At 41.1% G+C, this 17,701-nt stretch overlaps 1 protein-coding gene across 1 annotated transcript in view; it reads right to left on the bottom strand.

Annotated features, from left to right (window-relative positions):
- Window positions 1-7,660: 7,660 nt before the first annotated feature.
- The window catches only part of MLF1 (myeloid leukemia factor 1), a 28,004-nt gene continuing 17,963 nt past the window's right edge, over window positions 7,661-17,701 (bottom strand). Inside the window, exons 4-7 of the mRNA XM_089485312.1 lie at window positions 15,896-16,024; window positions 9,014-9,173; window positions 8,458-8,599; window positions 7,661-7,691 (exon numbers count right to left, since the gene is read on the bottom strand). Of these exons, the coding sequence (XP_089341438.1) occupies window positions 7,661-7,691; window positions 8,458-8,599; window positions 9,014-9,173; window positions 15,896-16,024 (462 nt within the window). The remainder of the gene's footprint in view (window positions 7,692-8,457; window positions 8,600-9,013; window positions 9,174-15,895; window positions 16,025-17,701) is intronic.

Raw genomic sequence — 17,701 nt, 5'->3', positions numbered from 1 at the left:
ATAAAGTAATTAGTTACTGGCAAAACTGAGGAGAATGTGTTCTGGCAATAGTTTATTTTGATGGCCAAAAGAGGGATTGCCAAAAAGACAATATAACTTTTTGATTTTAATATTTATTTTATTCTTTTAAATCCATAGAACCATGAAAGAGTTTACAGTTATAATCCTGGACCACCACTTCATTACCATCACTTCATTTAATTTATGCCTATGCTTTGTATAATAAATGTACTGTAATTTGTGGGTCACGGGTATTGTAAAATACATTGCAGGAAAACTCATGTCGCTGAGGGAATTTATTCCGGAGGGACGGTGGGCTGAATTTTTACCTATAAGGTTTTTTTGCTCCCACTGGGTTTTCTTGCATTTGGGTAGGGGGGAGTATTTAAGATTGTAATGTAAATATGTTGATATATGCATGTTTTAATGTAAAGTGACAGTCCTAGGTCAATTGCAGAAAGACTTACGTCGCTGAGGGAATTTATTCCGGAGGGACGGTGGGCTGAATTTTTACCCAAAGGGTTTTTCGCTCCCACTAGGCTTTCTGCATTAGAGGGGGGATACTTAGAAAATGTGCAACACAAGAGAAAATAAAGTGGGGGAATGTGGTGACATAAGTATTGTGGTCAATGTTTTAGCCAGTTGAACTCTTCCTGTATTACATGTCTTTTGATATGTTAACGAGGGCACACCTACAGTGATTCAATATGCCTGTTGAATGCAAAATCTTAGTTCAGTTTCTCTCTGCCCACCATCCTGCATGGATGGGGTAATCGGTGGTGTGCTGGGTTACGTTGGACCTTTAGGTTGCAGGTTAGTCTTGTAAAGTGTTGCATTGTATGTTGGGCTGTCACTCATTTATTGTATGTTACTGTGTTTCTGTCTCTTATTAAATATCTGTTAAAGTAGACGAACCTTTGTGAGATATATTTTTATATTTGGTTTAAACACCACACAAAGTCACTTAAATCCCCTTTCTTCCCCATTCTGATGCAAGTTGTCTTGAGCACGTCTACATGTCTAAATGCATTGAGTTGCTGCCATATGACAAGCTAGCCAATTAAATCCACTCAATGAACAAGGGAGGTTCACATACACCCTAGGGCAATGATATGACCAATAGGAGAATCTCCCTATGTTAACCTTTGAGGAATATCAACCAATGTGAGGTGTTCTTACTCTCTCCGTGTTATTCTATGCGGATCAGCACAGGCATCCTGGCCGGCTGATGCTGATCCCTTGGACACCCAAACCTAATCGCAGACATGCATTTCCATTAACCTTCCTGTTTTGTCACAATTTTGTTTAGGAATAGATGGCGAGGAGAACAGAAATATGTCAAGTGGATCTCAGGAACATAACGTTCAGGAAAAAATTGCAGAAGTGTGTGGCAGTGACTCTGGCCAACCTGGTACGGAGCACTGCAGATAATTTTATTATAATAGAGGCACACAGAATAAGCCAGTTTAGAGTGGTTAGTTTAGTTAAGAGTTAACTTCACTGACTCTGTACTTTTCCTATTGGGCTCAGAGGGGCCAAAAATAAATGCGCCCCCTTCTGGGGGAGCACTGACCCCATCTCCTGTGCTCACCTCCCTCCATCCCTGTCCTGTCCAGATTTTGTTACTTACATTTTCAGAATGCAATCAAGACATTGTGTTATGAAGTGTCAAGGTGTGCACTTTGCAGCCATTAAATAATGCCATAGAATCAAGGAAAATAGTAACATGTATATTTATTATCCAATATTACAGATAAAAAGCCAGAAAACCAATATACAAAAATACATCTGCCCGATTAAATGCCAAGGAGATTTTCTAGGAAAGCTATTGTTTTTTGCAAATTTGTTACAAATGTATATAATCCCTCATTTCAGGCTTTTCATCAAATGTTAACTTCTTTACTTTAAACTGGTATGAGAACAGACATAATAAAAAGCATCAGTCATGTAGCAAACAATGAGGCACTATACATCAGGACTGCAACATTTTACCCTTTTGTGTGGTTGTAGCTTGATTTGCCAACTAGGGATTACAAGAATTGTAGTCCAACAAATGCTTGGGGCTACAAGCTGCATAATGTCAGAATCCGCCCAACTAAATTTTTAAAAAGTCAACTGAACCAATTTTAATTACCGTATGTTCCACCAATTTACCACCTAATTCCGAATTTCTGGATAAAAAGATATATTGTAATGGCATACACAGATTAAAAGCGTTATACAGATTTAAAAATATGCACATTTTACAATGTACAAGACATGGAACATTTGCAAATCTTAAATATGTCATAATCCCTGGGCAATTAATATTGAGATCACATATTGTATCAATCCATTTTTATCTTTGGTAACCATTTTAATGGTAGAATAAGCTAAAAAATATGCTCTCTTTTCTTCTACAAACATGCTTTGTTCCTGCCTTAAACACAGTGACAAGAAAAAGTAGGTGAACCCTTTGGGATTATGTATAAATGTATCTTAAAATATAATATGATCTTCATCATGTTACAATAACGAACAATTTGTTTTAACTAATAAATTATTATATTGTATTGCGTACATCATTCAGACATTCACAGTGTGGATTGTGAAACGTATGTGAACCCCTAGGCTAATCACTTCAACAAAAGCTAATTGGAGTCAGGAGTTAGCAAAGCTGGAGTTCAATCAATGAAACTGGGATTGGAGGTGTGTTTTAGAGCTACTTTGACAAAAAACAAACACTCAAACATTTTGAGTTTGCTATTTTCAAGAAGCATCTGCAGATGTGAACCATCTCAGAAGACCTACAAAGAATTGTTGATTTGCATAAAGCTGGATAAGGTTACAAAGTAATATCACAGAGTTTCCATTTTAATCATTCCACACTTATTCAAATTGTTTATAAAGGGAAGCAATTTAGTACGGTGGCTACTCTTCCTAGAAGTGGCTGCCCAGCCAAGATGACTACAAGAACACAACATAGAATTCTCAATGAGGTAAAAAAGAACCTCAGAGTAACAGCTAAAAGCTTAAATGAATCATTGTAATTCATTAACATCTCTGTTCGCGAGTCTACCATATGCAAAACTTTGAAACAGGCATGAGGAGGACACCACGGAGGAGGCCACTGCTCTCCAAAAAAACATTGCTGTTCTTCTAAAGTTTGCCAGAGCACCTTGACGCTCCACAACACTAAAACACACTGCCAATTCCGTAGTAAAATGTTTTGTGGAGTGATGAAACTAAGGTTGAATTTTTTTGCAGCACTAGGTATAGCAAAAAAAGGGCACCGCACCCCCACATGAAAACATCATCCCAATGGCAGATTGGGCATGATTTAGGGCCTGAACAGCTTGCTGTCATTGAGGGGACAATGAATTGCTGTCCTCCAGCTGAAGCTCAGAGTAGAAGTTGGGTGATGCAGCAGTACAAGGACCCTAAACATAAAAGTAAATCTACTACAGAATGGTTTCAAAAAACAACAATCGCCTTTTGGGGCAGCCCAGTCAAAGCTCAGGCCTAATCCTATTAGAGATATCCTTTTTCTAGCCACTGTACAATACCTACTGTTATTTTTAGGATACAGCATTTAATACGCACCCAACATTTTTCATACGCTGAATGATCTGCTTATAGCGTTGGTGCAGTCACAGAAAGCTTTAGATAGCAACCTCTGGAGTGGGTTGAAGTAGAAAATAGGACTTTGTCTTAATGATTATTCTCTCAGTGGTGCATCAACCCAAGCTGTGTACATTAAACAGAACATTTTCACATCAGTATTGCAATCTTTGAAACATTTTTTATCTTTACGTTTATTTTGCGTATGTGAGAACTAGTTTTGCCTGTGTGTTATTTGTCACCCTCAACAACATTTATCTTAAAAATAAAGAAAACACTTTGAGGTAAATTTACTAAAAGGAGAGTTGACAAGAGAGTTTGCAAGAGACCTACAGCTTGAATTGCACTATACATTATGAAGCACCAACCCCAATGAGCTTCTGTTGCTTGGCCCTGTAGAAAGTATTAATTCAGGGAGGTCACGTCATGGTCTCCTCACTCATTTAATTATGTATCATACAGAGCCCTCAGCCCTTCTTGTTCAAGAAACTTGGCCCTTCATAATGGATAGTGACCAGGCCCGGACTGGGACAAAAAATAGGCCTGGGCATTTAAGACTGAGCAGCCCATTTTTATTTATTTATTGTTAAAGCCCACCCTTCATGTACCATCTTTGCATTTCCCCAAATCACTTAAACATTCATGATAGACACAAACACTTACTCACACATATTCATTAATGCAGTCTCACAAATCATTAAAGCAATTCATCCACACATGAATTCATTAATTCTCATACGCATTCACACAATTCATCCACACATTTATTCATTCATTCTTGTACGCATTCACACTTCCCCTCTCCCCATCTTATCTGCCCCTTCTAACTATGTACCCCCTGTTAGAAGAAAGCTTATGTGATCGTAAATATTATTCCTGACAAAGACATAAGAAAGCAGGGAATGTCTAGTCAATGATATATGGACGAGTTCCCGCCAACACGTCTACTCTAAGTTGTTCTATATATATATGTGCAAAGGGTCAAGTCTAGGCCATTCTTAATTATGCAGCTTAAAGAGGTGTAACTTGCTTGAAAAGTAACCAATCAGAAAGAAGCATGCTATTAGAAGTAGATAAGATGCTATATAAACCAAGTAATCTTAATGTGTAATTAGACAACGCTTCGACTTTTGTGTGTTGTGTGCCTTGTCTCGATTATGCGCATGATCTAATTAAAGGAAACTCTTTCTGAGGAGAATTCGACCATTATTTCAACCAACACCCCCTCTCACTATATACCCCCTCTACCCCTTTCTATCTGACCCCTCTCCCCCCTCTCACTGCACCCCCCTCCCTTACCCTACTTACCTTGTTGCTGGAGTAAGCAACTCAGTCAGGACCAGACTGACTGGGCCTATGCGGCCGCATTAACACAGGGCATAAGGGGCACCTGCCCCTTAAGCCCGCAGCAACTGCGACCGGGTCCGCCACTCTAGGGGGCCAGGCAGCCCCAACCAGGTCTTTGGGGTGCGCGGCCGCACAGGGCTTAAATTAAAACATTGGGGGGTTTTTGTTGTTTTTTTTTTTTTTACTTTATTTAACATCCTTCATGTTAAATAAAGTTAAACTTTATTTAACATGAAGGATGTTAAATAAAGTAAACAAAAAAACCCCCTGATGTTTTAATTTAAGCCCTGTGCGGCCGCGCACCCCTAAGGCCGGCCCTGGTGGGGGCTGCCCGGCCCCCTAGAGTGGCGGACCCGGTCGCAGTTGCTGCGGGCTTAAGGGGCAGGTGCCCCTTATGCCCTGTGTTAATGCGGCCGCATAGGCCCAGTCAGTCCGGTCCTGACTGAGCATATTTTAAGGTAGGGACCTGGAGCTGCAGCTCCATCAGCCCCTACGTCAATCCGGCCCTGGGCCGCCCGGCCCACCGGGAAAATGCCCAGTCCGGGCCTGATAGTGACACAAGGGAGCTGAAACCACAACTCTCCCGACACTCTCCCTTTAGTGAATGGACCCCTATGTATTAAGTATAATTTATTATTTTAAAGATCCCACACTTTATGTTGGTGCTATGTGTATCATGTCCCACCACTAAAGCAGCTTGCGTCTGCTCACTTACGACACACACAAACTAATGAATCACCTTTATCAGCCATGATACCTGTGCATACGTGGAGATTAGGCCCCTCTCATTCCCACCACTAATGGGTGGCTGCAAGAGGAAACCTTCAGCCATATTTAACATGAGGAATACTTAAAACATTAGTGCTTTAACAAAGTGCAACACTCAGGTATCAGAATTATTTCCTGTATAGCTTTGTAGGTTTCATATTGAACATCATTAACAGTCTTTGTGTAAACCAACAATTACACTTCTCCAGCTGTTATTCCACATACACACAGTTCATTACATACAAAGCTTTTTTTTTATTAAAAAAGCCCCCAAACTTTTGAGAACGCAGCTCGTTCTTTACAACTAGATCCCCTCTACCATCTCGGACAAAAACCAATCAGCACCGGGTCTCAAAGACGGAAAGTATAGCGCATCTCTGAAGATGCACCTCATTTTCAGTGAATTCCAAAAGAAAATGATCAGAGAAGCATACTGTTGCCATCAATGCTTAACTAAATGAATCTATTGCTTGTCAATCAGTGTAATTGTTTTGCAGATACTTCTTAACCTCATAGAAGCTACGAGAGAGGGCAGGGCCAACGCACGCCAGGACTGGCCAATCTCAAAAAAGGGGTAAAAATGCCTGGTGGGGTGTTGGCTGACAGTGCCACAAACTCACCCAACCTGCCACTGCTGGTCGCGCTCTACATTAGCATTAAAACGCCATTAGTGAGCTGCCGGCCTTAAACTCCCAGGACCGCCTAAGCAATTTCTGTCTCTTTTTTTCCCTCACCCACCACTCCAGAAACTGCCTGAACCAATTGGTTTTTTTACATGTACATATTGCTAAATAAACTCTAAAATGTAAGATTTGGGAAAGGTGACAAATTGCGATATATATCGTGGGTGCAGCTATCTTAATTTCTTAATTTTGTTAAATTTGTTTTAATAAATGAGTTTGTTTCTACAAGATTGTGTAAATGGCATCTTCTTTAAAGCACGCGCGGATCCCTTTAATTTATTATGTACAATGTGTAAAGTGTTCAAGCTATTGATATGTAGATATTTTATTTTACAATAAGTAACTGTGATCTCTGCCTTTTATATATATTGTTCAAGAGCATTAACATATTTAATTACACAGAATATTATATTCTTATAAAGAATTTATCATTTCCATTAGACACATGGATTATGCACAGTACAAGCTGACAAATTTTTAGCCATATTCAACATTTTTAACGTATTTAGCATACATAACACAGTAGTTGAGTCAGCTGATGGACAGATACAAATCATTTGGAGTTTGTCTATTCTTAGGAATTCTCTTTTAGGTTATTCTAATTAGCATGACAAGAAACCATCCTAAATTAACCCCATCCTACCGGCATAAACAGCTAGTACACAGGAAATTAGATCATTTAACATTTTCTCATTCACAAAAAAGCAAAACCTATATGGACCTGTCCTCTAAAGATAGATTTAAATGGTTCAGCAGTTTCTATAACTCCCTGTTATAGAATGCCTAGCACAGTATCTGATTCATTCATTCTTTCTGATTCATTGATCATTTTGTGTGTTCTATAATCATACAAACAGTATTTTGTTACCAGAACATGATTCCAAATAATGACGATCCATACATTTAAAGCAATCAGATAAGCAAACTGTAGAGGATAACTGCTGGACCATTCAAAATACCTAAAATGTATACAGTTTAACATTTTGTTGTTTGATGTTTTTAGAGGAGAGGTCCACCTTTAAGTTTTTTGTTTTCAGAGTCATTAACTCGCACTGCTATTTTGACATGGTGAGGCATGTGTAGTTTTGTGTTACAGCACCAAGCGGTGAGTTAAATTCACCACGGCCTGAGAGAGAAAGTGTGAATCGCCATCACTGATGGCTCGTCCCAAATAAATGCAGAGCCAAATAAATGCGCGTCTCACTCATTTATTTAACCGGCCGCAATTGCAAGGGATGCGTTTGCATGAAGAATCGGACCTTCTAGATGACCATTTTTGAAATGCATCGCTCCCTGAAATAAAAAAATAAAAAAGGTGTTATTAATGATAACAAGTAGGCACCAAAAGATTTCTTATACTCCAAAACAGTGGGCATCGCACAGTGCGATATCGGCTGTCACCAGCCTAACCCCACAGCTACAAACGTCCATGTAAAAAATAAACAATGGAAGCTCAAGCCTTTATCTGACTGCATATGATGCTTATGTGCCGCTTTTATCGCATGTTATAAATAACTAGAAATTATAGATCATTAGGGCTTATGTCTAGAATTTCATCACCAATTGATCTTTTTCTATGCCTTTAACAGGACGGGATTACCGATAGTTACAGTTATGCTAATACAACAACAAACTTCAGTTTCATAGACTAAAAAAAGAGCATCAATTGAAAGAATACAGATATACAAAGATCAAATTTTACTGAAAACTGGTCACGCTGCATTAATTATCTTATCTTTTACATATAATATATTATTTAAAGAGGTAGTACAACAGCTCTGCTTACGTGTTTTTTTTTTAGCTACAGCATTTTTTTTATTGTAATACGATCTTAACAAAGTTTCATTATCAGAATAAACTTTTTTTATGAGATAACAGAGTTTCTAATCTCTGTAAAATGTTTATTTAGAAGCTCCAGGCGGGATTTGTTTTCACTTGGTTTGTATAAATACGAGGTCCTACGCATCCTATCCACTACAATGGCTTATTGGGCTTTGTCAGAGTTTGTAGTAGGCCACCAGGGGGAGACGCACTCAGTAGGCTTGAACACCAACCTCACCTTCTTGGAACGTCTGGAGGTCCTATTTTTGTTTTAAAATGAGTACTTTTGTTTTTTGGAGCTTCTATGGAAGGTCTTCCTCCGGATGGCTTAAACTTTGAGATCTCTTGTTGCCACTCATTGTCAAATGATAGCGCTTCCGCTGTAAACACAAACAGAGGTCAGCATCTACGTTAATGAAATTTCAGTTAAAAATACGAAGGCGAAAACTACCTGTGAAAGGGTAGTTTCACAGGTAGTTTCTGTAGTCTTTTACCTTTGAATTACACATAATGAAACCATAACAATGGTATTGCATAATCTATAACCGCATGCATCTAAAAAAGTAACGCTGACCCATCAACTGATTAAAAACTTAATGGATGAAATCTCTTAGAACTGGTCTCCCTGGAAGAAAGTTTTTACGATCCTTAGTATGACCACTGTTGGGAGTAATAAGCGTTCTGGTACATTCATCTGCTCATCTAAGAAAAGAAGTCCCCTAATTTCAAACGTTTTCACAATTTATGTGATAATCTATGTGATAATACGTGCATTTCTCATGATCCATACTTACATTCATCTAAATTCATAAATTCTTGGTTGACTTCCCGATCGCCGGTTTTGTTGTTCACAGACTTCTTGATGACGTGGGCTCTTTCTTTAATGTGATGTCCAATAGCCATTTTTTCCACTCCACTTTCAGAGTCTCGGACAGCTCTCTTTGTCTCTTTAATCTGTCATGGAAGACGTGGTCAATACAGTTACAGATAATCAACAAAACAGATACAATCAACAGCAATGAAGACCGTTTTAACATATGTTTAGCTAAGTGGGCCTTCAATTCTTTAATAGCAAAAAAGCTGATTTGCCTCTGGATTTACTGTAACTGGCAATTTGCTAGCTGGGCCTTAGCCAGGCTGGATAAGTCTCTATTGTTAAAAACCTGACCAGGTCTTCCATAGTTTTGATGGAAACAGCTGTACCACATTCAAGACTTCACACAAATCCATGGCTCAGCCCCATGTACTGGATCCATGCACGGAGAGTAATAAGTCAGAAGCCTGTAGAATGTGGCCATATCATGGTTTTATGATGCACACAGAAGTAACAACAAACAAAGAATAGTTGGATTGAAGACAAAACATGGGATATATGTAAATGTGGATAAAGATCAGTGGGGTACCCCAGCAATCAGTACTAAAACCAATTATTTTCAATGTCTTTAAGGTTAAGTATGTATTTTCACAGATGATACAACAGCCTGCAGATGGTGGAGTGAGACAAATGGCTAACGATTTAAGTGAATCAGAAGACTAGTGAGACTCGTGGCAGTTGGCAGCTGCAGTTCAGGGTTGATATGTGTCTGGGTTGTACAATTACAGGCAATGGTAGTAGAAGGAGGGAGGTGGTTCTGCCACTTTGCAGGTCTCTGGTCAGACATCACCTGTCCTAGAGCATTGTGTACAGTCCTGGGGATCCACTCTTTAGAAGAATGGAGAACCAGAGAATAATATCTGCCGTTTTACAGCAGGACACAAATGGGCAGATTAATTCACTATATGTTATACAGAAGATATCTTCATCCGTAAACAGAATAAAACAATCAGAGATAACTTTCTAGAAACCCTACTGTGTGGATCACCTCAGCCCTTCCAGCACACAAGCTTCCTGGAGCTGTCTATCGTAAAGTCAGTGGGTCAAACTGTGCCCTCTACCGCTTAAGTGAATATATCATAAATTTAACCAGTTGTAAAATCAGTAACATTCACAAGAAAAATCATTTCTTTATGGTGTGTGTGGAGGAGAAGCAAAAGCACCCGCACATGCAGTGTGAGAATGCATACATAGGGATATGGCTGTTCTTAATAGAAGACAAGGTCAAAGTCAAATCAAGCTTTAAGACCTTAGAGCAGGCAAAAGAAAAAAGAAACCTTGATAATCAAATGACTCATAACTGCTATCAAGTGTTACTCCCATCAAGGACTACAGAACATGCATGCAAGAATCATATGCTTATAATTCTCAAAAACTCAAAAAGGGAGATTTCAGGACCCTAATATTACAATTTAAATATTCCGCTAGGGAGCGGGGAAGGACATATTATAGGACAAATGCTCGCCATTGATACAAATAACCCTTACGTGTGGTTTTACAGTAGAGGAAATAACTTTGCTGCAACATTTCATGGTTTAACACCCAAACAGTTGATCACTTTTTCACTATTAAACTTTGATTTAAACACAAACATTTTAAGGCCAATCAAGTGAAAACCCTCTGCCAGGTGACCAGAAAAACCTTTAGCCGAGGCTAATAAAAACCTTAATGTGTGAGTTGATTGATAAGGTTATCAAAATCAAAATGTTACGGAATCTGTTTTTAGATGGAGGAATGTAATAAAATGTGTGCGGAGGTACAACCTGTTTTTTTATTTTTAGTGAATGACATGGCACTTCAGGCTTCACCTAAATATAACCCGCATGTTCTCCGACCCTCTCCTTGACAACAGACCGGATAATAATCATTCGGTGGGATTTTCTACATGAAACAACAACTAATTACCGGACCGTCGTGTTGACTGACTGGAAACTCTTGCTGAATGCGGCATTCATTGGTATATTATTAGAGACTTTTGATAACCAAAGTCAGCCTTGATTGGCAGTGAGCTATTTTCTGCAGCTCACACATACAAACAGACATGAACTGGGTTGCAGAGTTCAAATATACATTTCTTAATGGCATTAGGTACAACAGCTGCAAAGAAGACAGCAGAAAATAAAAACAGCCTTCTGCTAGTAAGCGTGAATGCGTGTGCTATCAGCTCAGGGATAACCTTCATATTGTAGTCCTATGTTTTAATGTATGTAGTCTTTTGAATTTCTTAATGACTACATAAAGCCAAGTATCAGAAAACGTCAGGTATAATATAGGGCTGCAACAACTAATCGATAAAATCGATAATAATCGATAATGAAAATTGTTGCCAACGAATTTCATTATCGATTAGTTGAATCTTTTTTTATCGATTATAAAATGAGTGTGAAAAATACCCCTCATTATATAATCCGTTTCAGTGACTCACAGCAGCCGCTCCTACTTACCAGCCCCTCCCTGTAATCACTGTGACAACTGGCCCCGCCCCCTTCCTTCTCCCAGAAGGCCAGAACCACATGGCTGTGACACTCATCTAACTGCAAGTATAAAATTAATATTTGGGCTACTGAAAGTTAGGGGAGGTGGGAGTTAATTTAGGGGCTGTTATGGTTAATGGGGTGTTTAGGGTTCATTTAGGGGCAGTTATGGTTAATGGGGTGTTTAGGGTTAATTTAGGGGCAGCTATGGTTAATGGTGTGTTTAGGGTTAATTTAGGGGCAGCTATGGTTAATGGTGTGTTTAGGGTTAATTTAGGAGCAGCTGTGGTTAATGGGGTGTTTGGGGTTAATTTGAGGCAGTTTTGGTTAATGGTATGTTTAGGGTTAATTTAGGGGCTGTTGTGGTTCATGGGGTCTTTAGGGTTAATTTAGGGGATGCTGTGGTTAATGGGGTGTTTAGGGTTAATTTAATGATGAGGACTGAGGGTTAATTTTATTAATTTATTAAAGTTAACTTAAGGCGCAGTTAGAGGTAAAGGGGGGCAAACTAAGGGGAATCTAAATCCTGGGGGCGGTGAAGATTAACCCAGTACTTATTTATAAAAGTATGGTCTGTGACTCTACGAGGGGACTATGAGATATCTGGGGGGTATAAGGCATATCTGGGGAGGACGGAGTGACATAACTGGGGGTATAAGGCATATAGGGTATATAAGGCATATGTGGGGAGGGCAGTGTGGCATGTCTGGGGAGGACAGAGTGGTGTATCAGGGTGTATAAGGCAGATCTGGGGCCACAGTGGCATATCTGGGGGTAGAGTGGAGTGGCTTATCTGGGGGTAGAGTGGAGTGGCATATGTGGGGAGGGCAGTGTGGCATGTCTGGGAGGCAGTGTGGCATGTCTGGGGAGGATGGAGTGGTGTATCGGGGTATAAGGTGTATCAGGCACAGTGGCATATGTGGGGGTAGAGTGGAGTGACATATGTGGGAGGCAGCGTGGAGTGGCATATGTGGGAGGCAGCGTGGAGTGGCATATGTGGGAGGCAGCGTGGAGTGGCATATGTGGGAGGCAGCGTGGAGTGACATATGTGGGAGGCAGCGTGGAGTGGCATATGTGGGAGGCAGCGTGGAGTGGCATATGTGGGAGGCAGCGTGGAGTGGCATATGTGGGAGGCAGAGTGGCATATGTGGGAGGCAGCATGGCGTGGCATATGTGGGAGGCAGCGTGGAGGGCAGGGCCGGACTGGCCCACCGGGATACCGGGAAATTTCCGTGGGCTGGGCGGCCGGCAGACTTACCATGAAGACAGCCGCAGAGCGGCTGCAAATGGCAATGAACGCCTCCCTCGGTGCCAGGGGCGGGCTGGGCAGGGGGGCAATTGCCCCCCAGGCTTCCCGAAATCTAATCAAAGCGGCCGCTGGGTGCTGATGCGGCCGGCCGGCCGGCATCAGCACCCAGCAGCCGTGTGCGATGGCCGTCTAGTGATGGGAGCAGTGTGAGGGGTGAAAGCTCCGCCCCCTCGCACTGACCTTTCACCCCTCACGCTGCTCCCATCACTATGCGGCCATCAGATTGCTGGGAATGTAATCTGAACGGCCGGTGCGTGCTGATGCCGCCGGCCGGCTCTGCTTTAATACTTTTTTTTTACTTTATATGGCAAGCCGATCCAGCTTACCATATAAATTAAAAAAAAAGTGTTAAAGTAGCTCCGGCCGGCGGCATCAGCACGCACCGGCCGTTTAGATTACATTCCCAGCAGTCTGATGGCTGCATAGTGATGGGAGCAGCGTGAGGTGGAAGCTCCGCCCCCTCGCACTCAGACTGCTGCAGCACCGGATGTCAGGTCAGTGGCATCCTGTCAGCATAGAGGAGAACAGTGTGCAGCTACCAGGAAGTCAAGAGAAGTAGAAGGTGAGTAAAATAATGTATTTTTTGTACTGTATAATGTTTTTTGTATTTGTTAAAAACAAAAAAAATCGGCATGTGTGTGTATGTAAGTGTGTCCCCCTATATGCCACTCTGCCTCCAGAAATGCCTTATACCCCCCTATATGCCACTCTGTCCCATGATATGCCTTTTAACCCCCTATATGCCAGAGTTGCATATAGGGGTATAAGGCATTTCTGGATGCAGAGTGACATATAGGGGGTCAAAAGGCATATCTGGAGGCAGAGTGGGATAAAGGGGGTTAAAAGGTATATCATGGGGCAGAGGAGCATATAGGAGGGTATAAAGCATATCGGGGAGGCAGAGTGGCATATAGGGGGCATAAGGCTTTTCTGGAGGCAGAGTGCCCCATGATATGCCTTTTAACCCCCTTCATGCCACGCTGCCTCCAGAAATGCCTTATACCCCCTATATGCCACTCTGTCCCATGATATGCCTTTTAACCCCCTATATGGCAGAGTGGCATATAGGGGGTTAGAAGGCATATCATGGGACAGAGTGGCATATATTATTTTTTATTTAATATGGCAAGCTGGATCGGCTTGCCATATAAAGTAAACAAAAATGTCCCATGATATGCCTTTTAACCTCCTATATGGCAGAGTGGCATATAGGGGGTTAGAAGGCATATCATGGGACAGAGTGGCATATAGGAGGGTTGAGGCATATCAGGGAGGCAGAGTGGCATATAGGGGGGTATAAGGCTTTTCTGGAGGCAGAGTGCCCCATGATATGCCTTTTAACCCCCTTTATGCAACTCTGCCTCCAGAAATGCCTTATACCCCCCTATATGCCACTCTGTCCCATGATATGCCTTTTAACCCCCTATATGCCAGAGTGGCATATAGGGGTATAAGGCATTTTTGGATGCAGAGTGACATATAGGGGGTCAACGGCATATCTGGAGGCAGAGTGGCATAAAGGGAGTTAAAAGGGATGTCATGGGGCAGATGGGCATATAGGAGGGTATAAAGCATATTGGGGAGGCAGAGTGGCATATAGGGGGCATAAGGCTTTTCTGTAGGCAGAGTGCCCCATGATATGCCTTTTAACCCCCTTTATGCCACTCTGCCTCCAGAAATGCCTTATACCCCCCTATATGCCACTCTGTCCCATGATATGCCTTTTAACCCCCTATATGGCAGAGTGGCATATAGGGGGTTAGAAGGCATATCATGGGACAGAGTGGCATATAGGGGTATAAGGCATTTCTGGATGCAGAGTGAGGGTATAAAGAGAGGGTATAAAGCATATCAGGGAGGCAGAGTGGCATATAGTGGGGCATAAGGCTTTTCTGGAGGCAGAGTGCCCCATGATATGCCTTTTAACCCCCTATATGGCAGAGTGGCATATAGGGGGTTAGAAGGCATATCATGGGACAGAGTGGCATATAGGGGGTATAAGGCATTTCTGGAGGCAGAGTGGCATATAGGGGGTTAGAAGGCATATCAGGGGGGCAGAGTGGCAAGCCTGGGGGCAGAGGTGCATAACTCGGGGGTAGGTTGTCAAATGAAAGGAAATAAAAACCAAATATGTCTCAATCATAGCTTTTATTAAATATGGAAAAAAATAGTCTACATGAATTAATAAAGAAATAAAAGTTTCTTACCAGAATATCGTGAAGAATAATGTGATCAGTGTTTTGTTCCACTAAATAAAATGGAACTCTTTCATCTAACAATGTTCGCAGTAGTAAATGTTTTGATCCTATTATGTGTAATGTATTTAATTTATTAGGGCCTTTTAACACTTTTGCTTTCTGGCATTTTAATACAAATAATGAGATAAAAAGAATTGCACATAGTGTGACTCGGGTGTGTATAAGGGGTGCGTGTGGGTATAAGAGCTTCACCGTGAGATAAACTATATGGGGCTGGTCTCCAAATTTTTCCAGGGCTGCTTTTCAGTCCCAGTCCGGCCCTGGTGGAGGGGCATATGTGGGAGGCAGAGTGGAGTGGTATATGTGGGACGCAGAGTGGCATATGTGGGAGGCAGCGTGGAGTAGCATATGTGGGAGGCAGAGTGGCAAGCCTGGGCTCAAACGTGCATAAATTGGGGGGGGCTGGTTGCGAAATAAAGGCAAGAAATGCATTTTATCAAAGTTTTTTTATTATGCTGTTTGTATTTAATATAATTTGTTTATTACATTATTTTAAATAAATGAAAAATTTACATTCATTTTTTTATCCGATTAATCGAAAAAATAATCGGCCAACTAATCGATTATGAAAATAATCGTTAGTTGCAGCCCTAGTATAATACATTTATTAGGCATAGGGGTATGGTTACAGGAAAGCGCTACGTAAACCCACATTACTGCACTAGCAAGAGCGGTGCTGAGGTCTCGATCAGCAGAGTTACTTGAAGTGTCTCCATTCATGTATTTGACGTTGTGACCATCATTTATTAAAAGATACTCACGCCCCCAGGAGCCTTGTGGGTTTGGCTTGTAGCTTGGAAAATCTTTGCAGGTTCATCTCCGGTCTTAGAATATGTCATCACCGATGAGGAGCGAAAGGAGTGAATGTCCGATGTGTCTGACAGTCCTTCCTATGGGCAGTAAAAGAAAGAAGAAGTGTGTCCATTGTGTGAACATGGATGCAGACGCAGGTGACTGGATACACATTCTTAAAATGGAGAGTATTTGGTTAACTTTGAGCGTTTTATTTTTGCTTATATATAATATATGCATTAAGAAGTAGACACAGGGCTGTCCTCTTTAATAGAACAATATGTGTTGGGAGTGCACTGCACTATACAAGTTTTTTGCTGTGATCACTGTTATCCTGAAGCGCCACCAGCACTTCAGCCCTATTTTAATGTTAAATGCCTACTGGAGTCCAAAGCATTTAAGTATATGAAAAGCAGTTCCGGGATTCAAGTTATATAAAGTAGAACATAAGCCTCATTTAACTCAACCCCCAGCTGCCTCTTCTGAGAGCGGGGAGCATTCATCAGTACACTTCCTGCTCAGTAGAACTCCCATTCTGGACTAATGCTTCCTGGTAGAGGCAGCCACACGAGGAGTTAAATGAGACAGAAGTATTACTAACTTCAATCATTTGCATGCAGTAAAATACATTTGAGTCCATATGCAAAATATGCATTAAAAATAAAAAAGTCAAATTGTGGGAGGTGGACTGTTTCCTTAAAAGTTGTATGCTTAGTTGCGTAATAGTAGCTTGTGTAGACCGACAGCCAGGCGACACAAATATCCCCGGGACTGGACCAGTGAAAAACTGGGAGAACTGGTAAGTGTGCAATAGAAAAGTTTACTGCATAAAAAGCTTCTATTGCAATGTCCTTTACAATGAGAGAGAAGTAAAGTGAAGAAAGAACCCTTATTCAGTATGAGGAAAAAAACACACTGACTGGTATTTAGTAAAGTTATTAATATTAGACATGCGACTGTATAGGTGACCCATTTCCAGACACCGCCATCGTGATAATTCTAAAGTAACATATCAGCAGTTATAATGTACTTCAAGGCTGACGATGCGTTTACACATGTAACCTTAATGCAGACTCGGGGCAAAGAGCTGCTTAATATACACACATGGCCTGCCCATCTTCATGTGTCTGTGTTTTTTGGAAGAAGAGCAAGTGTGAGCCTGCAAGCCGATAGCACGATTATAGCATGATGATCCAAGGGCTAGAGTGTCTTGTATGCGAGGGAAGATTAGAATATTTTTTATACTGAAGATGTAGCATTAGAAAGGAGATAATATTACTGCATTAAAGTATGAATCACTCATATATAGACTTGGCTGATACACAGAACACATAAGCAGTTCAGATGGTCCTTCGTGACCATAAATAGGAAAAAGGCAACACCAGGACATATGTGAAGAGAAGCAATATTTATAGCAGGTTATATTAGCTGAAAAAAAATATATAATATGCTCTAAGCTAAATACAGGTAGAATTCTTAGAAAGTCGATATGGGGTTTTTATTTGGCAGATAAAAGGTTATTCCAAGAAGATTGAAAAGGGCCTGTCCATTAATCATCAGTGGGAACGGTGGATGCAGAGTTACTCTGAGGACACAGGGGACAGCTTTAGCTGGCACCATGTGTAAGGGGGACTGAAACTGCTACATGGCACATTTATTAACACCATGCAACTGAAAGATCCATGGCAAAGACACAAGGAATTAATATCCAGCAGACAACTTGAACGCTCAACACCTCATATCCAAATACGTATCTAAAGCTTGTATTCATAGTT

Source organism: Sceloporus occidentalis, unplaced genomic scaffold (assembly GCF_023333645.1).
Source record: "Sceloporus occidentalis isolate IW3139 unplaced genomic scaffold, rSceOcc1.0.p SCAF_25, whole genome shotgun sequence".
NCBI lineage: Eukaryota > Metazoa > Chordata > Lepidosauria > Squamata > Phrynosomatidae > Sceloporus > Sceloporus occidentalis.
Note: the sequence above shows the minus strand (reverse complement) of the source record. Positions and strands in the feature narration are given on the sequence as shown.